Source organism: Mastigoproctus giganteus, chromosome 8 (genome assembly GCF_048544385.1).
Source record: "Mastigoproctus giganteus isolate SK-2022 chromosome 8, ASM4854438v1, whole genome shotgun sequence".
Lineage (NCBI taxonomy): Eukaryota > Metazoa > Arthropoda > Arachnida > Uropygi > Thelyphonidae > Mastigoproctus > Mastigoproctus giganteus.
This window is the reverse complement of record NC_143582.1, coordinates 63,305,452-63,330,004: the sequence shown is the minus strand read 5'-3', so window position 1 is coordinate 63,330,004 and position 24,553 is coordinate 63,305,452. Positions and strand designations below refer to the sequence as shown.

The 24,553-nt window shown below is 36.4% G+C and overlaps 1 protein-coding gene across 1 annotated transcript in view; it reads left to right on the top strand.

Annotated features, from left to right (window-relative positions):
- Nucleotides 1-568: 568 nt before the first annotated feature.
- The window catches only part of LOC150081574 (primary cilium assembly protein FAM149B1-like), a 168,715-nt gene continuing 144,730 nt past the window's right edge, over nucleotides 569-24,553 (top strand). The window contains exons 1-3 of the mRNA XM_090379417.1: nucleotides 569-693; nucleotides 15,658-15,731; nucleotides 23,283-23,393. Of these exons, the coding sequence (XP_090235543.1) occupies nucleotides 15,697-15,731; nucleotides 23,283-23,393 (146 nt within the window). The 5' untranslated portion in view covers nucleotides 569-693; nucleotides 15,658-15,696. The remainder of the gene's footprint in view (nucleotides 694-15,657; nucleotides 15,732-23,282; nucleotides 23,394-24,553) is intronic.

The window sequence follows — 24,553 nt, the reverse complement described above, 5'->3', positions numbered from 1 at the left end:
TCAACAAATATCTTCTTTCGTCTTCTCAACCTCCAACCCAAGCACGGTACTAGATACTATAGGTTCTAGTACCTCTCGTGGGGTTTTCATAAGAAAAAAAAAGTGATGCACAAGTTTTTTCATAGGCTTTTTTTTACAATGTGGTCGAGTTAGTTGGTCTCAGATTGTTTTTCTTCCTTCTCTCTCTTTAACTCAGATGTTTCATCCGGTAAAAGGCAAACAGACCGAAGGGTTCATGCAGTTACAGACTATAGAATAGTAAGATACCACTGTGTGCATCAGTGCGAATTAAGGCACGGCTAGCAGAGACTTGCACGGAGGCGCATTCTTTAAGGTGGCCAAATTTGACATATCATGAAATAAAAAAAAATAAAAAAAAAAAAAAAATATATATATATATATATATATATATATATAGGGGACGCCCGAAAAATCTTTCTATCGGGGTCGCGCAAATACCTTTGTCCGGCACTACTACAAACATTAAATACTCATACCTCGTAGTCTTAGTTACTTTTGTGCTTAACACCCGCACCTTATCCTTAGCTAAAAGACAGCGTTTCTAAGTTTCGCGTTACCTGAACACAGAATTTTGCTTCGGGTTTTGTATGTGATGCAAACATGGCCATATTGTTTACAAACATTGGGTACCTTGGTTTTATTATGATAGAGACGAAACCTGAGGATTGACAGGTACGAACTGTGTTATTTGGAAGCTTGCCTAATGAATTTTGGCGCTGAAATTTCTTTATAACAAGTGATGCCGTAATGAATTTTGTAACTATAAAATATTTGTCATATTTTTAGTATTAGTTTTGAGCTGAATACAGCATTTGAATGACTGACAATTTTTAGGTTTGCAGCACTATGGAATTTTTTTTTAATATCTGAAGTATATGAATTTGAATTATTTTGAATCAAAGCAAATTGACGAAAATTGATTAACAATCGTATTATTTTTTAATGGATCGAAAAGGTTATTTTACTGTTACACACGTATTACTGTTATGTAGATAGTCGAATGTTGCGTATTGTAGATTTATAGCCAACTTTGCAACTAAAAAACGAGTTTGTGAGTGGGGCAAAAAATAACTACAGTATTCTTTACCCCCGTTTTATGCCTAGCCACTATAGTGATATTACATGAAAAGTTGTATGAACAAGTATATTCTGAAATAATTGTATTATTTATATGAATTTCGAGTATTGTATCCATAAGGTAACCAGATTTTAGTAATCCAAAAGGATTCATCTTGTAATTTTAATCCACCCTCTATTTGGGAGAGGGAGATATAGACTCAGAGGGCCCGGTGGCTATGATTTGAACAAAAATTGGAGACGGAAATGGAATAATCTCTGCGAGTAATCATTTCCCGCATCCACGCTGTTAAAAATATGACACATGACACACATTCACCAATTTGAAAATAGTCTTATAACAAACAGAGTGGGATGAAAGTGGAATTTACCCATTAAAAAATGGGATTGATAATTATTTTAGTTACCCATTAATTAAATACAAGGATAGTTGCAGAAATGTAATTAAGGAGCAGAGTTATCGAAAAAAAAAAAAAATTTCCAAAGTTTGGGAGGATGGGATTCCTGACTCAGTATAACTGAGTGGTAATGTATAAGCCACACGCATTGTTGGGGGGGGGGGCAAACCTGCACGACTGCCAAATATGGGCAGCGATTGTATTCATTGTTTAAAAGATTAATTGTAAAAATCTTATGACCTAGTTCTTGTGCTAGAGTATTATTATTATTAGCTATATGGTGCAAGGAAGCTTGAGGCTTATGCTGCACTAGCCAAAAAAAATTCTCAAGTTACCCTGAGAGAGAGAGTGAGAGTGAGTCTGAAATATAAATGAATCACCAAGAAAGAGAAGAATGATGATATCCAGCTGAGGACCCTGGGTTTGCCAAGCCCATACTCACCAGATGTGAGCCCCTGGGTATACGCAGAAATATGCTTGAAATTTTTGGTCTGGAGAGTGAAAAAAATGAATGTCACACAAGTATTTCTTTCAGTTTCAGTATGTTTGTTGGGGGTTATCATCTTATATATGCCCCTGAGTAAATTATTATTATTAGCCATATGATAGTCAGCAGTAGAAGGGAATCACCAAGAAAAAGAAGAATGATGATATCCAGCTCAGGACCCTGGTGCCAAGTTCATATTCACCAGATGTGAGCCCCTGGGGGTAATTGCATGTACATGAATGAATGAATATATTTAGTGTGAAGGAAAACATCTGGCTATAAAAGTAGCAATTTGCAGATGGTAACGATAAGAAATATTCAAATTTTGAAATATATGAGAGAACTATGGGAATTTTCTAAAACCACGGTTGAGATCAGAGTAAGTCAGGTCATCTTCCCTCAGCATAAGAATTGTGTTGTGGGGGGGGGGATGAATATTGAGAAGCTATGGAAAAGAGAAATTGGAGGTCAAACTACTGTTCCAATGAGGCTATTTTATCGGGGTTGGAGTGGGGGGATCAACGTGGCATTTGATATCCTTGTTATTTACATTGTTCGTGTAATACAATGTTTCATTGATATTCAGTCTCATAACTCTTGGTAACATTGGCACACATTTAATTTAACTCTTATTTCCTTACAAATTACCCTAATTGTCTTCAAAAACTATCCATTTTTTACTCAAAATTTTGATTTAAAACATACTCTGTGGAGTGATAAACCATTCAATTTAAAATAAAGTTGAATCTTTTTATATTTTTAAAAATATTAGGGTAAATTATCCATTTTGTTCTTTTAAATTATATTCCTCTTTCTTTTTTATTATGGAATAACTGAGTGATAACATAGTGGTTTTTAGTGAATAAGTTATGAACTTGTTTTTGATGTAGGTGTATTGGCTTAGTACTATCTTATTAAATGTTTTTGCTTTATTTTTAATATCATCACTTTAATTTTATTCAACAAATTAATGTTGGATAAAGTTGATAACACTGGTTTACAGTGTATCTGGGGTTTGAGTAAAAGTATGTGGCAGTTATTTAAGCATGTTTACTGATTACTAAACCAAAGTCCGTTTGTTTCTATCACTTAAAGATTTTTCACAATTCATTAACAAAATATTACCTAGGTATTATACGCAAATGTGTACATAACTATAATTTCTGCAGTAGTTTACAAGTTTTATACCCCTATATTCGTAATCAGTATCAAATATTTGCATCAAATACAACAGATTGTGCATGTTTAACCTGTAACTACACACACACTACAAGGTAGCCGACCTTGACCCAGGAAGGTAGACGGCCCCCTATCCCGCTCTTCCGGCCCATCTGTGATTCCCAGAATTTTATTTTCTGAGTGGAGTCTGGGAGACTCCTGTGTGTAGTTATGGGTTAAACTTGTCTGAGCATGCACTCACTTGTTTGTACAGTCCACTCAACCACAGAGCCTATATAAGTGGCACATCCCTTATGCGGTCACAGTACTCCTGTAAAAACCGTGGTGAGCTCTCGTTGTGTTAGTTTTCTTTTAGTATGGCAACCAGAAAGTGTATAAACAGTCCCGACATATATTGTTACATATGTGGTTGTTTTGTTCCTATAAAGCAGAGGCGAAATATTACCGATTTTGTAAAAAAATCGTATTATCATACTTTGACGTAAAACTAGGTGATCAGGGTAAATTATGAGCACCGCATAAAGTATGCCATACATGTGTCAAGTATCGTAGAAAATGGAGTCAAGGAAAAAAGGTGTGCTTGCCATTTGCTATTCTTGTGGTATGGCGTGAGCCAGTAAGCCATGCCGAATGTTCCTTTTGTGTATGTGACGTTAAAGGTTACAATTCAGTGAATGAAAAGGACATCAAATATCCAGATCTACCATCAGCCATAAGACCGGTTCTGAATGGACCTGATCTACCTCCACCAGAAACTTTGGAGTCCACATCTTCTTCCACCAAAGCAGAAGCTAAAGAGGGTAGTGAAGAGGAATGTTATCAACCAGAAAATATTTTAATGCCACAGCAATTCACGCAAGTCGAACTGAACGATTTAGTAAGGGACTTAGGTCTTCGAAAGTATGCTGCTGAAATTCTGGGATCCAGACTTCAAGCAACGAACTTACTGCCCCAGGTACATCATTTTCCTGGTACAGAAATCGTGAAAGGGAGTTTATACAGTATTTTTCACAAGAAGGTCCTCTCGTATATTGCAGTGATATTGCTGGTTTAATAAGTGCCTTAGGAGCTCCATCATATGTTCCTAGTGAATGGAGACTATTTATAGACTCTTCTAAGACTAGTTTAAAAGATGTTCTCTTGTATAATGGAGATAAGTACACATCTGTACCAGTTGCTCATTCAGTCTACTTGAAACTTATGACAATCTAAAGTTGCTTCTGGAGAAAATTAAATATCTAGATCACGAATGGCAACTATGTGGGGACTTAAAAGTGTTATAATGTTGTTGCGGCAACGGGGTGGGTACACTAAAATGCTATGCTTTATTTGTGTATGGGATAGCAGAGCTAAAGCGCTGCATTGGACAAAGAAGCAATGGCCTTGGAGGCACAATTTTACACCGGGGTCAAAAAATATTGTGCACGAAAGTTTGATAAAAAGCCAGATAAAATACTTTTACCTCCACTGCATATCAAGTTAGGCATAATGAAGCAATTTGTTAAAGCATTGAATAAGGACGGCAAATGCTTTAAGTACCTTTGCAGTAAATTTCCCAGTTTATCTGATGCAAAACTTAAGGAGGGTATCTTCATTGGTCCCCAAATTAGAAATTTGGTTTTAGACAGTCAGTTTGAAACTGGGAAATGATGTACTTCTTGGGCTCAATTAAATGGGTAGACCTGGTGCCACAAACAAATATGCTTTGGGAAATGCTGTATTTAAGGGATTTATCCTTGAACCAACAAATGTATTAGTACCACTGGTCAAGTTCTGTAAAAATAACCTCACTTATCAATCTGCCTCTTGTAATGGGTCATTAGAGCGAAAGGGATTGCAGGCATGCATTTATATAACTGCTTAATGCAACTGATAGTAATACACCTACCAACAAGTTGCCATGATATTGCACTACCTCGAATAAGTAACGTTTCACCATAGGAGAAGACTATTGTTACTTATTTTCAGCGGATACCATTACCCATACGGCACTGTTTTGGAGCTTATTGGCTCCTCATCAGTGGGTGGGCAGGTACCCTGGTGTTGCAATGATGACAACCCAGTTGCAAAGTATAAATCCACAATATGAGAGATGCTTGATGGTGTGGAGTAATTTAGATTATGATATACAGGGTGTCTCAAAAATATTGGTACAAATGTTTAGGGGAGGTAGGTAACATCTAAAGGAATGTGAATCGCATAAGAACCCATAACTGGAAACGTCACCGTAAGTCGGTGGACGGCGCTGTTCATCAGTTCGCAAGAGGAAAATTTCTGGGTTACTCATTCAAGCAGTAGTTGCCGCACGAAGAACGTGCATCAATATGTGAACTGGCAAACATGCACCTAGTGTATGGATTAGCAGAGGGCAATGGACGAGCCACTTAACGAATTTATGGAGAACGCTTCCCAAACAGACATGTACCAGACCACCGTTTGTTTGCGCGTGTGCATCAAAATTTGTGCAATTATGGGTCATTTAGAGGTAACAGGAGTAGTGCGGGCAGACCACATTCGACGCGAACTCCCACCATAGAAGAAAGTGTGTTGAATGCCGTCTAGAATAATCCTACTACCAGCACACGTGCCGTTGCCTCTGCCTTAGGAGTGTCTCGTTGCAGTGTACAGCGTGTCTGGCACAACGATTCCTTACACCCCTTTCATCTCCAAGGTTCAGTTACTGCTCCCCCAAGATCATCCTGCACATGTGGCTTTTGCGCAGTGGTTTCTCCAAGAAAGTGTTCAAGACTTGAATTTTCCAGCCTATTTTTGGTCACGGATGAGGCTTATTTCTCTCAGGAAGGCTTATTCAATCAGCACAATGCTCATGTGTGGGCTCACGACAACCCACGCGGTGTGCACCCCCATGCGGCACAACATCGCTTCGCAATAAATGTGTGGGAAGGTATGGTCGGTGACTGCTTAGTCGGCCCATACCTGTTACCATCCCGCATGAACTCCGCTATATATCGGATCGTTCTTGAACAAGTTCTACCAGGGTTACTTGACAATGTTCTAGCAAATGTGAGACGCAACATTTGGTTTCAACATGACGGGGCGCCTGCCCATTATGGAAGGTGTGTTCGTGACCATTTGAACAGGCGTTTTGGGCGTCGATGGATTGGCTGTGGTGGACCCATTGCCTAGCCCCCATGCTCACCTGAATTATCGAGCCTTGATTTCTTTCTGTGGGGAGCCTTCAAATCTATCGTGTATGAATCGTCTGTGGAGACGGAAATGGATCTCGTGGCGAGACTCGTCTGCGCTGCTGCTACTGTCAAAAAAACTCCAGGTGTGTTCGACCGTGTCCGCCAATCCATGCTGTGTCGGTGTCACGCATGCATTGCGTCTCATGGTGGAACCTTCGAGCATCTGTTGTAATATCATGAAATGCATCCATCTTGTACTGCATTGTTAATATTATGTCAAATAAATGTTTGCCACTAATTACTGTCTTGTGTCATTTCTGCTTCTTGTGCCTCAGCTACTACTTTCCTGTGACGTTTCTGGTTATAGGTTCCTATGCAATTCACATTCCTTTAGATGTTACCTACCTCCCCTAAACGTTTGTACCAATATTTTTGAGACACCCTGTAGTTTAGGGCTAAAGCCTCAGGTTATGTAGAGTTTAACTAATGTATAACTCTTTACTCGCAACTGGGTTGTCATTATTGCAACACCAGTGTACCCACCCACTGATGAGGAGCCAATAAGGTCTAAAATGGTGCCATATGGATGATGGTATCCACTGAGAATAAGTAACAATAGTCTTCTCCTATGGTGAAGTGTTACTTATTCAAGGTAGTGCAATATCACGGCAACTCGTTGTGAAGGTATTCACAATCTGGATATAGTTAATGATGCCAATTTATAACTACATAAGTAGTTGGCTATATACTGAAATGATGCAATTGCACTAACTTGTACATTAGTTAAACTCTTTATATAACCTGAGGCTTTAACCCTAAACTATATCATATTTTCATTAATTTATTGGAACAATAAAACAATACAAATTCTACAAAAAAAGCTAAAATATTAATTCAAATGATTTATCAAAACAAGAACCAAATTAAAATAACTCTTGCAGAACAGAATTAGACCCTGTTAATTTTCATCATTATGTTTAAATAAAAATTGCAATCTTCTCGGCTTCTCTACGAATTTTGATATTGTTGTGTTCATAAAATCTTCATTGCCATCAATTCTTCTCTTAATTTAACTTGCCTTAATTACTATAGTGCATATATTTGAAAATTTGGTGAACAACAAATTTATTCCCGCATGCACCTTGCAAAATAGCCTGCCAGCACTCATGACAGTGTGTTCTCTGACCAATACAACTAAATGGGAAATACTGTGTAGATCACAATTTGACGTTTGACATGTTTACATGTGAGCTCCTGTGAGGTGATAATAGTGTGTTTGCACCTTTATTTACTGAGATTCTATTACCTTGTCTGCCTTAAACAGTTATAGTGGGGATGTGAGATCTTTTGGGCAGTTAATGGCTATACTGGTTATTAAAAAAAGTTGTGTTATTGGCTCTGTTATTCCTTTATTGAGATTTGAATTATTAAAAAAATTATGAAATCAGTACATTACATAAAGAACAAGCTACTGGATAGAGTGTGGAGATGTTGTTATTATTATTATTATTATTATTAGCTATATGGTGCAAGGAAGCCTGAGGCTTATGCTGCACCAGCCAAAAAAAAAAAAAAAAAAAAAAAATTCTTTAATACCCTGAGAGAGAGAGAGAGAGAGAGAGAGAGAGAGAGTAGAAAGGAATCACCAAGAAAGAGAAGAATGATGATATCCAGCTCAGGAGCCTGGGTGTGCCAAGCCCATACCCACCAGATGTGAGCCCCTGGGGAGCGTTGGTTTTTATTTGGCATTAATTAACCTTGAAGTTTTACGAGGACATTATTAGAGAAGAAATTTGAAGAATGTAGGCAGAAGCATGTACACGCAGATTTCTCCTTCTCCTTAATGAAATAAAGTACAGTCATTTTAAGTTCAGGGCCAGTGAACAACCAGGGAGTAATAATATTAGTTGGTATAGACCATAAGACAAGGAAGCTAGGCTCTTACTGTATCAACCAAAAAAAAAAAAAAAGTGTTCTTGCCATTTACTTCTGTTATGCAAATGTAACACCCTTTTCCCTATATACAAAGGTACAGTAAATCATTAATAAAACAGTTTTTCTAGCCCCCCCCCACTTAACACTGAATGCTAACCTTCATATCTGACTGATTATCAAAACAGGTAAGCAAACCTCTGCCTATGATTTTGCAAGCAACCTTGAATTCAGAGGGTGATCCTATAGTTTTGGAGATTTGCAAATGTTTCTTCTATTCACAAAGGTAAAGTGAGTAATTACACACTTGTAGGCTTGACTTCTGTTCTAGGAAAAATAATGGGGTCAGTGGTTAAAGAAGTATTGCAGGATCTTCTTGACAGGAATGCAGTTATATGGAAATAATTGCATAAATTTGTTAAGGGGGAAATCCTATCTGACCAATTTGATTAGCTGCTATGATGCAGTAAGAAAGGAAGGAACTAGATGCAAAAAAAATAAGGGGATTGTATACTTAGATTTCAATAAAGCTTTTAACAGTGTTCCACATGAAAGATTACTGTATAAATTGGTGTAGTGTGGCATTAGGGACAAGTTATTGCTATGGATAAAGGGATCATTGGGATCACTTAGTCTGTTTCTCTTCTTGGACAAATATTATTAGTGACGTCCCTCAGAGTTCAGTGCTGAGCTACTTACTGTTTTCAGCATATGTTAACGATATTGATGAAGGAATATCAAGCTTATTGTCTAAGTTTACAGATGAAAAAAAGGTTGTTAGGGTGGGTTGGGGTTAATGACAGATACCAATGTGTACTACTGTAACAAAACCTAAAAATTAGGCAGATGGGCTTGAAGTGGCAGTTGTAGTTTAACAGTAAAAAATGCAAAACACTGCATATACCCCAGGGGCTCACATCTGGTGAGTATGGACTTGGCACACCCAGGGTCCTGAGCTGGATATCATCATTCTTCTCTTGCTTGGTGATTCCTTTCTACTTCTCTCTCTCTCAGGGTAACTTGGGATTTTTTTTGGCTGGTGCAGCATAGGCCTCAGGCGTCCTTGCACCATATGGCTAATAATAATAATATAGGCAACAATAATCGCAGAATAACCTACCAATTTGGTGGGACCACACTCAAAATGTTGGGGGAACGAAAGGGACCTAGAGGTCATTATACAGTCTGACGTGAAATTCTCTGAACATTGCAGACAGGATTCTAGGGAAACTCATGAAGTTCTGTCAATGATATACAGAAATTTTGCCAGCAGGTACAAGAGGCAATTATCTTGTTGTATAAGGTGGTTGTTAGGCTACAACTAAAGTACTGCATAAGGTGTGAACGCTTCATTTACTTATCAGATCATACCCACCCAATGGCACTTTTGCAATCCAAGGGAGGTTACGTCTGATGAATCTAATGACAATTTCATAATTAACCCTAACAGTTTCGTATATTCCTTTGCAGCCTCTTTCAGTATTATGGGATAAACACCATTTGTACCTGGGTCTTTACCCACCTTAAAATGCAATAGTTCTTTTTTTTTTTTTTAATTGTCTTGTGTATTATTAGTATCTCATATCTACTGCTCAGATATGTGAGCATTAGATATGTGATACTAATATCATATTATCTCTGACTTAGAAGAAGACTCTGTTGTGACGATTAATACAAAGTCTCTATATCGCTTACCATTGACATCGCTTGGATTATCAATTGCTGGATTCTGCCATTTGTCCTATGATCTGGTTTATTCTTTTCCTTGTATTTATTTGGAAAATTAAATGCACTAGGCATAATCCTTATGGGTTTTGATAATTAACTATATAATATCGGTGTAAATACACCATAGTTAACCCATAGATTTGAGCTACGATTGTAGCGTAGAAGGCATCGTTTTAATTTTATCTCATAATGTGGTTGCCTTCACAACAAGATAGCTACTATTGAATTACTTCAAATAAATAACGCTTCTCTAGTAGAGAAGACTACTGTTACTTATTTTCAGCGTACCACCACCCAAATAAATAACAGTAGTCTTCTCTACTAGAGAAGCGTTATTTATTTGAAGTAATTCAATAGTAGCTATCTTGTTGTGAAGGCAACCACATTATGAGATACAGTTAAAACGATGCCTTCTACGCTACAATCGTAGCTCAAATCTATGGGTTAACTATGGTGTATTTACACCGATATTATATAGTTAACTTGTATTTATGTACATAACTCTTTGAAACCATTCTTGGCCAGTGCTTTCTCATACTCTGCCTTCACCTGCCTAACCCTCCCTTTGTAATCTCATTACAGATCAGCTTATGTGAGTAATTATTGTATAATCTGAGCTGTTTGTTACTTTGTAATTATCCTCACAGATGCTTTTTTTTTGCTCTGTCAAACTCACCAAATTCTTTTTCATTCATCTTGGCATTCTTTTTATATAGTATCTCCTTAACGGAATGAATTCACTAGTGGGTTTTGTATGATGAGTGGCTTGAAAGTACCACACAATTCCATTGTATGTTTGCTGTTATGTATTTCATCCAAACTGAAATGAGTCCATGGTAATTGCCTTTCTGTTTGTTGAAAAATATCATATTAAGCTGAAAATTTGAAAGAGCATTTGCTGAAAATTTAAAAGAGCATTTGCTGAAAATTTAAAAGAGCATTTTAAGCTTAACTGAAAATTTTAAAGCACATTTACTGAAAAATATTATGAGTAACATAGATATGAAATTTTTCTAAACTGTGAGCTTCAAGTTTTGTAACAATATTAATCTATGCAGTGCTTTTTTTGGGATGGTACGCAACGGTACGGTGTACTGGCACCTTTATTAACAGTGACGTGTGACATTTGGATGCAGTGCACTTCGAAATTTGTAATATTCCATAAATTTTTTTCACGTTTACCCACTATTAAAATAAGCTTAAAATGATTTTATTAAATTTTGCATTTTTCACTGTTTATTTTTAAGATATTTTCTACATAAAACTGTATAACCATTTTTATAATTTTAAATTACTCAGTTGGACCTCTGTTTAACAAAGTCCTTTTATAGTGAATTATTTTGAATTCCCCTTGGAAGTTACATTTAAAATAGTTTCCACTGAGTGAAGAAAATTTTCGTATAGCGAACGGATTAGGAGAGAATTAACTCGGTACACACTGTTCACATTTCTGGCCTTCAGGCAATTTAGGCAAATAGTGCTGCTGCACGAATTAAGAGGGCTAAAGGGATTACCATTCTACAACTTAGTGGCACTGGTAAAACCTATCCGACCACATACGGAGAAATCACTAGTCAAAAGTGAGCTGCAGTGGTCTCCAACCTTTTCCTGTACAGAGGCCATATTCAAAAAAATTCAATTCTTTAGTGTGTTCCATTTTCCATATCTTGTTGCATGTAAAAGTAAAATTGAAAATATTCAAAAATTTTATTAAGTACAACACATAATTACATTTACTGAACAAAACATTTAATAAGAAAATTTTTTGATAATTAACAAATTTTTAAATGCTGTTTTAGTTCACTTTCCTCGCGGGCAGTAGGTTGGACACCACTGTGAATCAACTGTAAGTGCCCCGTTTGAGAATTATAAAAGTTATATTCTTTTACCCCGACAAATAATCATCTGTTGTTTCGCGGAAGTGCATTATCCACATTTTCCTTAAATTTTCCCCATCTCTGTTTACATGGTCACAGTACCTGAATATCTGAATGACACTGACATTTTGGATAGTTTCGAAAAAAAAAGAAAAAGAAAAGGGAAAAAAAAAAAAATTTCAAATTTAAGAACTAGTGACAATACAGATGACGAGAGAAGGAAAATGAGGACAAGGAAGGTATTAATCCTTCTAAACATGAATTGTTGGCATTGGGTGAAAATGAAGTTAGAAAATTGTCATTTAGGTTACAGTTAAATGAAAGAGATACAATTCGTCGATACCTAATTGATTAGGTTTCGGAAGAATTGAAATATTTGATGAACGCTCTGAGTACGATACCAATTTCATTGAGTGAATGTGAACGAGGATTTTCACAAATGAATCTGATCACCAGCCCAACCAGTGCTTCGTTGATGACAAAAATAGTTTCGTCACTACTGTTTCTTAAAACTGTAGGCCCACTGCTGACCCACTTCGATCCAGCAAAATACAGTATGTCAATTTGTGGCTGATTCAGAAACATCATTCAGCAACCGACACACAAAGAGGAAGAAAAGAAGTCAGCATAGGGTGTCGGATGAGAACTTAATAAAAATTTGGAATATTCTACAAAAACTTTATTATGAAATTATTTTTACTTATTTTACTCACATTTTACTTATTTTTTATATAGTTGAATAATAAATTTATGCTTAATAAAGTGTGTTAATATACTTAATTTGTTGTTCTTATTCTAAAAACATCACTGCTAAAGTAATAATATCAGGAAAAAAAAAAATTTTAGAGTACTTTTCATATTCTTTTAATTTTCAATTTTTCGAGATAGCAAAGAATAAGTACCGGCACCTATTTTTTTACAAAAAAAAGCACTGGATCTATGTATTTAGGATATGTCAAGATTAGATTAATATTGTTACAAAACTTAAAGCTCATAGCCCAGAAAAATTTGCATATTAAGTTCAAATGATATCCTTAGCGTAATTTTAAAATACTTCCTCCATCACAGGCATGTATTTCTAGAGGTGAGTTATGTCAGGAAGAATTGGCTGTATTAATTAAGGTTAGAATAATACTGATAAATGTAAGGTACTGCATTTTGGTAGCAATAATCCCCGTACTATTTGTATTGTTTGGCCAGCTCTAAACTCAAGGTAGTAGTAGTAGTGGCATGCGATGCAAGGCGTCTCCGTAGCCAGGTGGGAAGGAGCAGCAGTGCGTAGCACACGCTTCTTGATTAGACCAGGGTTTGAGGCCGTCACCACCAAATACGGAGGATGCGGAAAGGTCACAGAATGACCACCGCATATTGCCAGAGCAATATGGCCTTAGTTGCTAATGCCCCTAAAAAAACCAAAAAAAAAAAAAATGCGATGCAAAAAAAGCAAGTATATGAGCTTATGCAGCATCAGCCAAAAAAAAAAAAAAAAAATCACACCATTCCCTCTAAATGCCTGCCCAGTTCCTCCTTAAATTTATTCAACCTATCAACTTCCACGACAGATGGAAGTTTGTTCCAGCAATTAACCACCCGCTGGCTAAAGGCAAATTTCCACACATCTATTCTACATCTATCTTTTCTTAATTTGAATTTATGCCCCCTTAGGTTCGTAATCTGAACAAGTGGAAGGATCCCATCAGAATTCAGCATGCTCAACTCATTCAGGGTCTTATACACCTCAATCAGATCACCGCGCAGGTGCCTAGTCTACAGTCATTGCAATTTGCAGAACTTAAGCCTCTCGTGGTAAGAGGATCCCTTCATTCCTCACCAATCTTGTTGCCCTTCTCTGTACATGCTCAAGCAAATCGACATCCTTCCTAAAATGAGGCCTCCAGACCTGTACGCAGTACTCAAGGCGTGGCCTGACCATTGCCTTATACAGAGGGACAATCACATCCTTTTCCGTGCTAGCAAAATTTCTATATATCATTGACAAAACCCCATGACCTGCCCTGGCAGCCTGTCTGCATTGCTCAGAAAACTTCATATCTGACTGCACAATTATTCCCAGTCGTCTTTTTCATTTTCTACCACCTCAAGTGTAGTACCACACAGTTGGTACTTTTCTCTTAGGTTACTTCTACCCATATGTAGTACTTTGCATTTGTCAAGGTTAAACTTCAGTTGCCACTTCTTAGCCCATCTGCCCAAATTATCTAGATCCTGTTGCAGTAGAATAATGCCATTACTGTCATTAACAACCCTGCCAACCTTTGTATCATCTGCAAACTTCGACACTAAGCCTGATATACCTTCATCAATATCATTGATAAAAATACAAAACAACAGTGGACCCAACACTGAACCCTGTGGGACTCCACTAATAACATTAGTCCACGAAGAGCAGCACCCATTGATTACCACCCTCTTTCTTCTCACACATAACCATCCTTTTATCCATTGTAGCAACTTACCCTTAATACCATTCTGCTCCAATTTGTACAATAGTCTTCCATGCACAACAGTGTCCAAAGCTTTCCTGAAATCCAAATATATGATATCAAAATTATTTTTTGCATCCAGTTCCTTTGTAACCACATCATAATATCCTATCAAATTTGTCAGACAAGACTTTCCCTTAACAAACCCATGCTGTGTCTGAATTATTGCTGCAGTCTTGTCTAGATGATCCTGCAATGCATCTTTAACCAGTGACTCCATTATTTTACTCAGAACAGAACAGTTTGCACATCTCCAATCCGTGTGAACCTCTCCTGAGTCTAAGGATGCTCTCATAAAGTAGTAGTAGTGGCATGTGATGCAAGAAAGCAAGCGTATGAGCTTATGTAGCATCAGACAAAAAAAAAAAATTTCACGTAACTACTCCCTCTAAAAATTTGTCCAGTTCCTCCTTGAATTTATTTAAGCTATCAACTGCCACAACGATAGATGGAAGTTTGTTCCAGTAATTAACGACCTGCTGGCTAAAGGCAAATTTCCACACATCTATTCTACAACTGTCTTTCCTCAATTTGAATTTATGCCCACTCAGGTTCATAATCTGAGCAAGTGCGAAGAATCCCATCAGAATTCAGCATGCTCAACCCATTCAAGGCCTTATATACCTCAATCAGATCACCTCACAGGTGTCTAGTCTCCAGCTGCTGCAATTTGCAGAACATTAGCTTTTTTGGTAAGAGGACCCCTTTGTTCCCCTCTCCAATCTTGTTGCCTTTCTCTGTACACGCTCAAGCAATTCTACATCCTTACTAAAATGAGGCCTCCAGACCTGTACGCAGTACTCAAGGCATGGTCTGACCATTGCCTTATACAAAGGGATAATTACCTCCTTTTCCCTGCTAGCAAAATTCCTGTATATCATTGACAATACCCCATCACCTGTTCTGGCAGCCTGTCTGCATTAGTGATTTAAAATACAGGGGGGATTATTGTACAGTTGACATGAAGTTTTCTGAGCAATGCAGGCAAGCTTCTGGGAGGCTCTTAGGTTTCATCAGTGATAATCAGGATTTGCTAGCAGGGACCAAGAAGTGATTATCCCATTGTATAAAGCAGTGAATTTTAAGCTTATAAGTCAGCAAGAATTTAAAAAAAAGAAAAAATATTTTTTCGTGCTGACATGCAAGCTTACTTTCTTGCATCAATTTTGCCAGTACTAATACTAATATTAACTTGCATATATATAGCTAATGTATAGATAATGGCTTGCTTAATTGTGTATCATATGCTGCATAGGTATAGCATATTTATTATTATTTTAAATAATATTTATCTTATGACAACAGGAAGATGTTGCATTATATTGCCAATCAACTACGTTAACTATGACAAGAAGAATTTCCAGGAGTGTTCTTAAAGTGTGAGTAACAGTTCTTTATCAAGTGCAGATAGCAGTAATTAAGTGTTTTAGTTTGCATGCCACTTTTAATATGTGCATTATATTAAAATAGATATGTTTTTCTTAGTGAATATTTTTGGATAATACAATGATTTTTTTTTTTTTTTTTTTTTTTGTTACTTTAAATTTTTTTACTCTTGAACAAAGTCACTACATTGATCTTGTTCTAGATAATTAATAGGTGATATTCATATCTATATTGTGGTATCTCTTTCAAATCAGGAAACTGCTTCTTCTTAGAAGTCATATTTAGAGATTTACCTTTCTGCATGATAAATAAATTTTGTGGTGCAGTTTTGCAATTTGGATCACCCTATTTACAAGTGTAGATGGATACATTTCATTTGCCCAGTGCCATTGCAAACTGATTACACTGGTCAACAAAATGAAACTTTTTTTCCTGTCAAAAATGTAAACACACTTTTCTAAATTAGTTTTGTATGGTTAATTTCAAATATGTTCTCCTTTTTTTCTGGCACCTGTTTACTATTTGTAATGCAACTGCTGATAATGTCAGTACAAGTTAATTAAGACGATTTTCAATACAAAACACAAGACTGGTTACAATTACATTTTTACCCAATACACTTTATGCACATAGTTAAAATAATACAGTACATTATTGTAAAAAAGATTCCCCGCAAAGATTCCCTTTTTTCTTTCGCAGCACAGAGGTTTGAAAATTTCTCACTTAAGTAATGAAATCTTCATTCATCTTGCTCATCTCTTTCACAAAACTCTTCATTAGGCCAAGTTTAATATGGAGAGGCAGAAGAAAAATCTTTATTTGATCCATTAATGGAACATACTGCATGCTACTCATTCCTGGCTCATATGTTCTTCTTTGAAGCCAGTCACATCTGATGTGGTGTGCAATAGAGCAGCTGTCCCATAGGCATAGGAAAGAACAGTATTTTCTAAATCCCCTTTACATGCCTATTAACACAGCAGTGACTTTGAGGTCATTGCAGATATTCCATTGATGAGTGTTGTGTTGTTTTGCTTTGAGCAGAGTCTTCATGTTATAGTATGTTCCCTTTAGATGAACAGAGTGAGCAATGGGAATAGATGGATTTTACTTCTCATTATTCAAGAAAACAGCTTTTCAAAATTCACTGTGGGGATTTGATGAAAAAGTGCCATTCAGATGTAATGTGTACTTTTGACAGTTCCTAAAAACTCCATTGATATCACCTATTAATGGAGTTTTTATTAACTGTCATCAGCAGTCTTGATGAAAATACTTGTTCATCTGCGTTATTATATTTGCTCTGAGAAAACTCGCAAAATCATTTTGTTATTTTCTTATGCACCCACAAATTGATAATTTTCTGTACTGTTATTCTTGTTTATTAGTACGTTATTGTTATCTAGCATCTGCTAGATAATAATAACATACAATGGTTGCGGAAAAATGAACTGGTTTAAAATCTAGTTCAAAGTTCAGCAGGTATGGTCTTCATTTCCTCCTGCTGAACAGTAATCAGCTTAGCTGCTAAGGTGCCCAAAGCATATATCGGTTTAGCCCTTGTTTGATATTCTACTTCATCCCATAGAGCTCAAATTGGAACTCTGTGCCAACTGTTTTAACTTTTGTACATTTCATGCCCATGAACCATTCTGAAACAAACAGTATTAGCTGTATGGTATGGGAGTATGGATTTACCCAAAATGATGTGGACACCACACAACCACCAAAGGTCTTAGGCCGTGCTATGAGAAATTCACATTTCTCGTGATGTGACTCTAGGTATGGACTCATAGTATAGTTTCCATTTTGCTCCATAGCCACACCTCTTCCAAACTTCATCTTGGCACAATGCAGACATCCTCCAGGCATCCTCTACTCCCACACCTGTCCATGTAATTGTAATACTCTTGTGGCATATTATTGTGATATTATTTGGTCCCCACAACAGGAATATCTTTCTTGTAGATTTGAGCGAATTCAAATCAAATTCATTAAATTGTTATTCTTTTGAAATTGAATTGCCTTTCACTGTCGAAACTAAGAGCTCTTTGTCACCACTTCAGAATTGTTCCTTTTCACTCAAACAACTCTGTTGGTCTCTTTTTATCTATACTGTAATATCATAACCTCTATTATCAATTTTCCACCTCTTCTTGAACAGATACCTTTTACTATACCCCGCTTGAATTCCCATTATAAAACTAATTTCTCGCTGCCTGTCTCTCATACTCAACACTTACTTGATAGTCCTCTATTCTGTTTACTTTAGGTATTGAATAATCACAATGTTTATTTTACACTTAAGCCATCTGCGTTTGAGAAATTGCTCTTTACTTTTGTTAATCCAAATTTTGTGTATATCTTAATACTAGTGACTACTTCGTATTGATTCTCTGTTTTGCTCAGCTTTCTCACCATTATCTAGAATCTGTGTGCCCTATGGTTGAAAAGTGGTAAATAAATGTATATGGAGTAGGGGAAATTTATCACTACAACCAATTTCACCCCCATCTGTACTGTTTGCAGTGTTTGTTGCACCAAGTAACAAACACTGCAACAAACAAGCAAAAAAGACTGCTGATGACAGTTAGCGATATTTGGCTTATGTGCTATTGCCCTCCCAAGAAATCCAAGGCTATGTGGCTCCATGCATAGTGTTTGTACAGACCTCATCTCCTGTTGACATCTTTAAACTTCTGGTTATTTTTCAGTAATGTCTGATGACATTGTCACACTTCCCTTATGAGTATGCCTTAGCCATGTGGATTGAACATCAGTTGTCTTCCTGTGTGTTGCAGGGCATTGGAATGTAGTGTCACACTTCCATTTCATCATAGCATCGCCAGTGGTCACCTCTGTGTGGTGTAGGCTGTCAAAATCTGCATGAATTGACAAGCCAGAAATATGACATCCTACAATAGCACCTTTTCTCCCTCCTTTTAAATCAGTTAGCAAGAACAACTGACTTGTGGGTTGCTTATGCACTTTCCGTATATACTGGTGAAGCACTTGTTTATTTGATGGAAAGGTTAATGGACATGAAAACAGGGGGTCTGGGGTATTTTTTTGAAGGTAGTGTATATGCTCTGTTGTGCATATAGCAGAACTTGATAATCTGAAAACAAATTGTAGTGAAAATTTATAACTCATTTTAAGAAAGAAAGTATTTCTACCCATTCAATCCTACTCTTTTAAATTCACCTAGAACACAACTGCTGTCCCTCATCCTCTAATTAATCTTTCACGATTTTTTTTCCTTATATGCTGGTCTTATTTATATAATGTTATGTACATTTACATTTTTGACTTATGTTTTTGACTTATGTACAAGTTTTTTAATCAGAATTAATAAAATTTAAGAAATAGAGGAAAAATTATAGTGGTTTTTTTTGCATAATATTTTTAAGAAAATTACTTTTTTTTATGATATTTTATGATCTTTGATCTGTCTTTTATGTGTAAAATTTTTCCAGTTACATTATGCCAATTTTGATTTGTTGTAATAAATCGTATTCTTTTTAGCATATTTTCTGTGTGTTATTGTGTTAAGAGTTCAAAAGGTATTTGCAAAACAACTTTTATATGACAGGCAATGCTTATTTACATTGATTTGAAGTTACATTGCATTGATTAAAATGTTTTGTTTGAAACTTCTGATGGTTATGAATTCTTTAATTCATAACAAACCATCAGAAAGAACCATCATAACAAATCATATGAACGTTAAAGAATAACACTAAGAACAAACCTTCAATACATATATCTGCCATCAGCTGTGCTCCTTCTCACATAGTGCAGTTGTACCAGTTCTTGCTTCCTCTGTATGAATTTTAAAAATGTGCACAGATTCTGATTGTGACACTAGTCAAGTACCTCCTAGTGATTTTGAGTGGCTGGTAATGCTGTTATTATATGAAAGTAATCAAAAATGTTCACACATGCTGAATTGAATAATCTGCTGTGGAATTTTGATCTCTCAGGAAATGCTGAGAGATAAAATATGTATGCAAAGGAAGGAGGTTCTTGTATATTGTACTGATGTATTCATGGTCTGATCTCTGCTCTGGATGCTGTCTGTTGTGTGTGTATGTGCACATTTCATCATTAGAGATTTTTTGTTGACTACCTGAATACCAGTTTGAAGGAATTTTTGCTACACAATGAGAATTATATTACACTCTGTTTTTAGTAGCTGTTCTGGGCACTTGGAAGAAAGTTATGACGCTAGTTTTTTTGGATAAAGTGAATTACTCTGATCTCAAGGTGGTAGCTGTGCTTCTTGGACAACAGTCAGGTTATATAAAATTCTCTTGCTCTCTTTTTCTGTGGAATTTCAAAGTTAGAGCTGACCACTGGAAGGAATAAGGGAAGTGCTTTAGAAGAAGCAGACTTACCCTTGGAAGCAAAAATGTGATCATTGAGACATATATCACCCTCCCCCCATTCTTCTCCTTCAACCCATGCACGGTACTAAGTACTATAGGTTTTGATACCTTTCGTGTTTGGGGTTTTCATAAAAAAAAAAAAAAAAAAAAATATTTCTAAGCGAAGTTTTTCTATTGTTTCTTGAGTGTTCTCACTATTTCTTCATATAAAACTGGGGCTCATGAAACAATTTTTCAAAGCCCTGGGTTGATGATGCTTGCAAAAAATAAGAACAAAAATATAACAATTTGCATTTACCATATAGGAAAAAAACTCTAAAATTAGTAAATAGTTTTTATCAATACAGCCACTCCTAGACTTAGTAAGAGTTGCATTCCGCGGAACTCTACATAAGTCGGAATTTCCCTAAATGCTTATGTAGCACTCGTAAATTTACATGTTACTTTCGCACATCTATTCTACAACTGTCTTTCCTCAATTTGAATCTATGCCTCTCAGGTTCTTAATCTGAGTAAGTCTAAGTATCCCGTCAGCGTTGAGCCTGCTCAAACCATTCAAGGCCTTACACGCCTCAATCAGATCAACTCGCAGGTGCCTAGTCTCCAGATGCTGCAACTTGCAGAACTTAAGACTATCTCTTGGTAAGAGTACCCCTTTGTTCCTCATACCAATCTTGTTGCCCTTCTCCGTACTCATTCAGGCAACTCAACATCCTTTCTAAAATGAGACTTCGTAATCTGTATGCAGTTCTCAAGGTGTGGCCTTATACAAAGGGATAATCACCTCCTGGTCTCTGCTAGCAAAATTCCTATACATCATTGACAAAACTCCATGACCTGCTCTGGCAGCCCATCTGCACTGCTCAGAGAACTTCATATCTGACTGCACAATCACCTTCAGGTCCCCCCCCCATTCTCCACCCCACTGAGTGCAGCACCACACAGCTGGTACATTTCTTCTGGGTCACCGCCACCCACATGGAGCATCCTGCAATCAATGCTAAACCTCAGCTGCCACCTCTCAGCCCATCTGCCCAACCCTTCTAGATCCTGTTGCAGTAGCATGCTGTCTTTACTGTCATTAACAATCCCGCCAACTCTTGCATCATCTGCAAACCTGGACACAGCCTGACATATCCTCATCGATTTTTTTTTTTTTTTTTTGGCCTTGCCTTTTCCCATTATGTATATATGGGGTCAGCATTTTTATAGTTTAGGCATGAAATTTTTACGGCTGAATGCCCTTCCTGTGCCAACCCTCACCCTCTGTCTGGGCTGGGGATATGCAGTGGTCATTCCCTCACCTTCCGCATACTCCGTATTTGGTGGTCACAGGCTCGAACCCCGGTCTAATCAAGAAGCGTGTGGTACGCACTACTGCTCCTGCCCACCCGGCTACGGAGGCATCATGATAAATACACAACACAAAAATGGGCCTAGCACTGAACCCCGGGAGACTCCGCTAACAACATCAGTCTACGCAGAGCATTGTCCATTTATTACCACTCCCTGCTGTCTCCAACACCATCCCCCTATACATTGCAGCAGGAGGACTCATTTCACTATAATACCGTAACGTAAAAACCCACAAAATTCCAGTTATCAGTATTATTGCAAATGGAATAAGATTGATTTTACTACCCATTTATAATAGATTGCACTAACAGAAAAGCCCAATAAACTGGAAAGTGCATATTGTTTTATGGTAGCGACCTATGGAAATGTGTTTCAGAAAAATATCACAACGGTGTTCAAAGATTCTTATAACAGAACATATGGCAACAATGAAACTATAGTGAAATTTCAATTATAAAAATGACCTTTTAGAAAGATAAATAGCTTAGTTATATAGCAAAAATTTCAACTTCCAAGGTCTAGGAACGAATAACCAAAAAAAAAAAAAAAAAAAGTGTTATTGGGTTCGCATTACGATATTTTCATGATACCTCCATTTATTCTAACAGAATGCAAAATATTTCGATGATTTTTTTTTAAGTTTGCACCAACTGGCAAAAACTTACGTAAAGTCAAATTTCCATAAGTCAAGTATTACGTAAGCTGGGGAGTGGCTGTATAAAAAAAAATAATACTTAAATTTCTGATGAAAACTTTGTTGCTGTATAATTCTGAAATCAGTTACACTTACTGCTTTCACTGCTAAATACGGCCATAAAACAAATTTTTATTTAAATAAAAAATACTTTTTTATAATATAAACTATTTTTGGGTAGTCATATGCCTGTATATTTTCCTGTGTTCATCATTCATACCAGTGGTTCAGCTTCATTGCCTTAGATCAAGATGAAGACTGATTTCAGTGCTTTTTCATCAAGTTCTTCAAGATCATTACTGATAAACTTAGGTTGATGCTTTGTGAACAGACACAAAGTAATGAGCATAACCATGGTACCATAAATATGACTGTATCTGAATGTCCCTTGAAGAATGATACTCAATTCTTCATGGCATGCCAGTTGATTTTGAATAACTTTCCCATAGTAGGGTTTGACTGCATGCAACAAATATATTTTCCAGAAAATTAATTTGAGAACACAAATTGATTTTCTGGACATTTCAGGTTTCAATAGTTCATTGTATATGAAAACTACAAAATACTGGTGTTGGTAAAAAAAGTAGGGTAAAAATCATTACGGTGCATTGACATTTGAGTATATTTTGTCTTGAAAAAGTGGAATGGAAAATAATGAAAGCAGTACTGGAAATTGCAGCACATTAGGAATTATTTTCATTGTTTTCATTTTTGTTAGCTTTATTTTCAATTTTAGTGGCTTTTCTAAATATTCCAAATATATAATTTTTTTTTTTTTAGATAATTCAAATATTTGTGAATGAAGACTATTATTACCCAAAATGATTATCTTATTTTAATTTTATGTATTGCATCATTAAAATTCAAAATGTTTATTTATGTGATAGTAACAGTCTGCACATAATGTGAATAAATTAGTTCATTCCTAAGTAGCAAGACACTTTTTTTGTGCAGTTCATAGATGCCTATGTAATGCCATACAAAGCTTATATCAAATGTATTTTCTGATAAACATAAAAAATATAAATTTTTTAATATATTTTATCTTCTTAATGTGTAGTGTAACTTTGTTTTATATATTGTTTTATTATTTAATTTTTATAAAGGGAAGGAGTTTCACAAAGTACTCTGCAGAATCATCCTCCCCCTGAACTGGTCAGCGAAAATAATGATTTCAGTTGTGTTGCTTGTGGCAGTAGTGATATATTGCTATCAAGGTATGTTTTATTAATATTACAGTTACAGGTTTGTTATAATGATCAATATTCCTCTCTGGCTGAAAGCAAAAATTCGCACATCTATCCTGCAGCCACCTCTTTTCAATTTAAATTTATAACCCCTTTTGTGTTGTCCAAGGAAGAGTAAGGATGCTATCAGCATTCTGTTTACTTAATCCATTTAAAGCCTTAAACACTTCAATCAAGTCTCCTCATAGTTGCCTGGTTTCCAAGTGCAGAGAGAATTGAAATCGTTCATGATTGGACTACCCTTTTGTGTCCTTGACTAAATCTTTTTGTTCTTCTCTGCACTCATTCCAACATTTCCATATCCTTCATTTCCTTAAAATGAACCTTCCAGACCTTTGTAGTACTAAAGGTGTGGGTTAATCATTCCTTTATATAATGGGATACTCACCTCATGGCTCTGCTGGCAAAAGTTTTGTATATCATTGACACCAAATATGGAGGATGCGGAAAGGTCAGGGAATGACCACCGCATATCCCGGAGCAATATGGCCTTTGTTGCTAATGCTCCTAAAAACCAAATAACAAATATATCATTGATAGAGCCTCGTGGGCTTCCTATCTAGCTGTTTGCACAACTCAAGAGGACTTCATATTGAGCTCTACAATACAGCTCAACATGAAGGTCTAGGATTACTGCTGTGCATATTCAGTACTTTGTATATTGGCGCCTCCGTAGCAAGGTGGGAAGGAGCAGCAGTGCGTAGCACACGCTTCTTGATTAGACCGAGGTTCGAGCCCGTTACCACCAAATACGGAGAATGCGGAAAGGTTGGGAATGACCACCGCATATCCCGGAGCAATATGGCCTTAGTTGCTAATGCTCCTAAAAAAAAAAAAAAAAAAAAACTTTCTATATTATTCTAGGATTATTGCTATGCATATGCAGTACCTTGCATTTTGACTTTTCAGTCCATGTGCCTAATTTTTTTAGGTCTTGTTGCAGTAGTATTACTTGTGTTGATTCTTAACCACCTTGCTTGTACTACTGTACTATTCATTTGTTACAGGCATACAGTGTCATATTTACCATTTATTAGTGAAAATTATGGCAGCAAACATAGAATGGCATTTTGCTATTCTAGAGCCATTTGATATTAATCTCAAGACGTGTCAGAGATTAGAATGCAAAA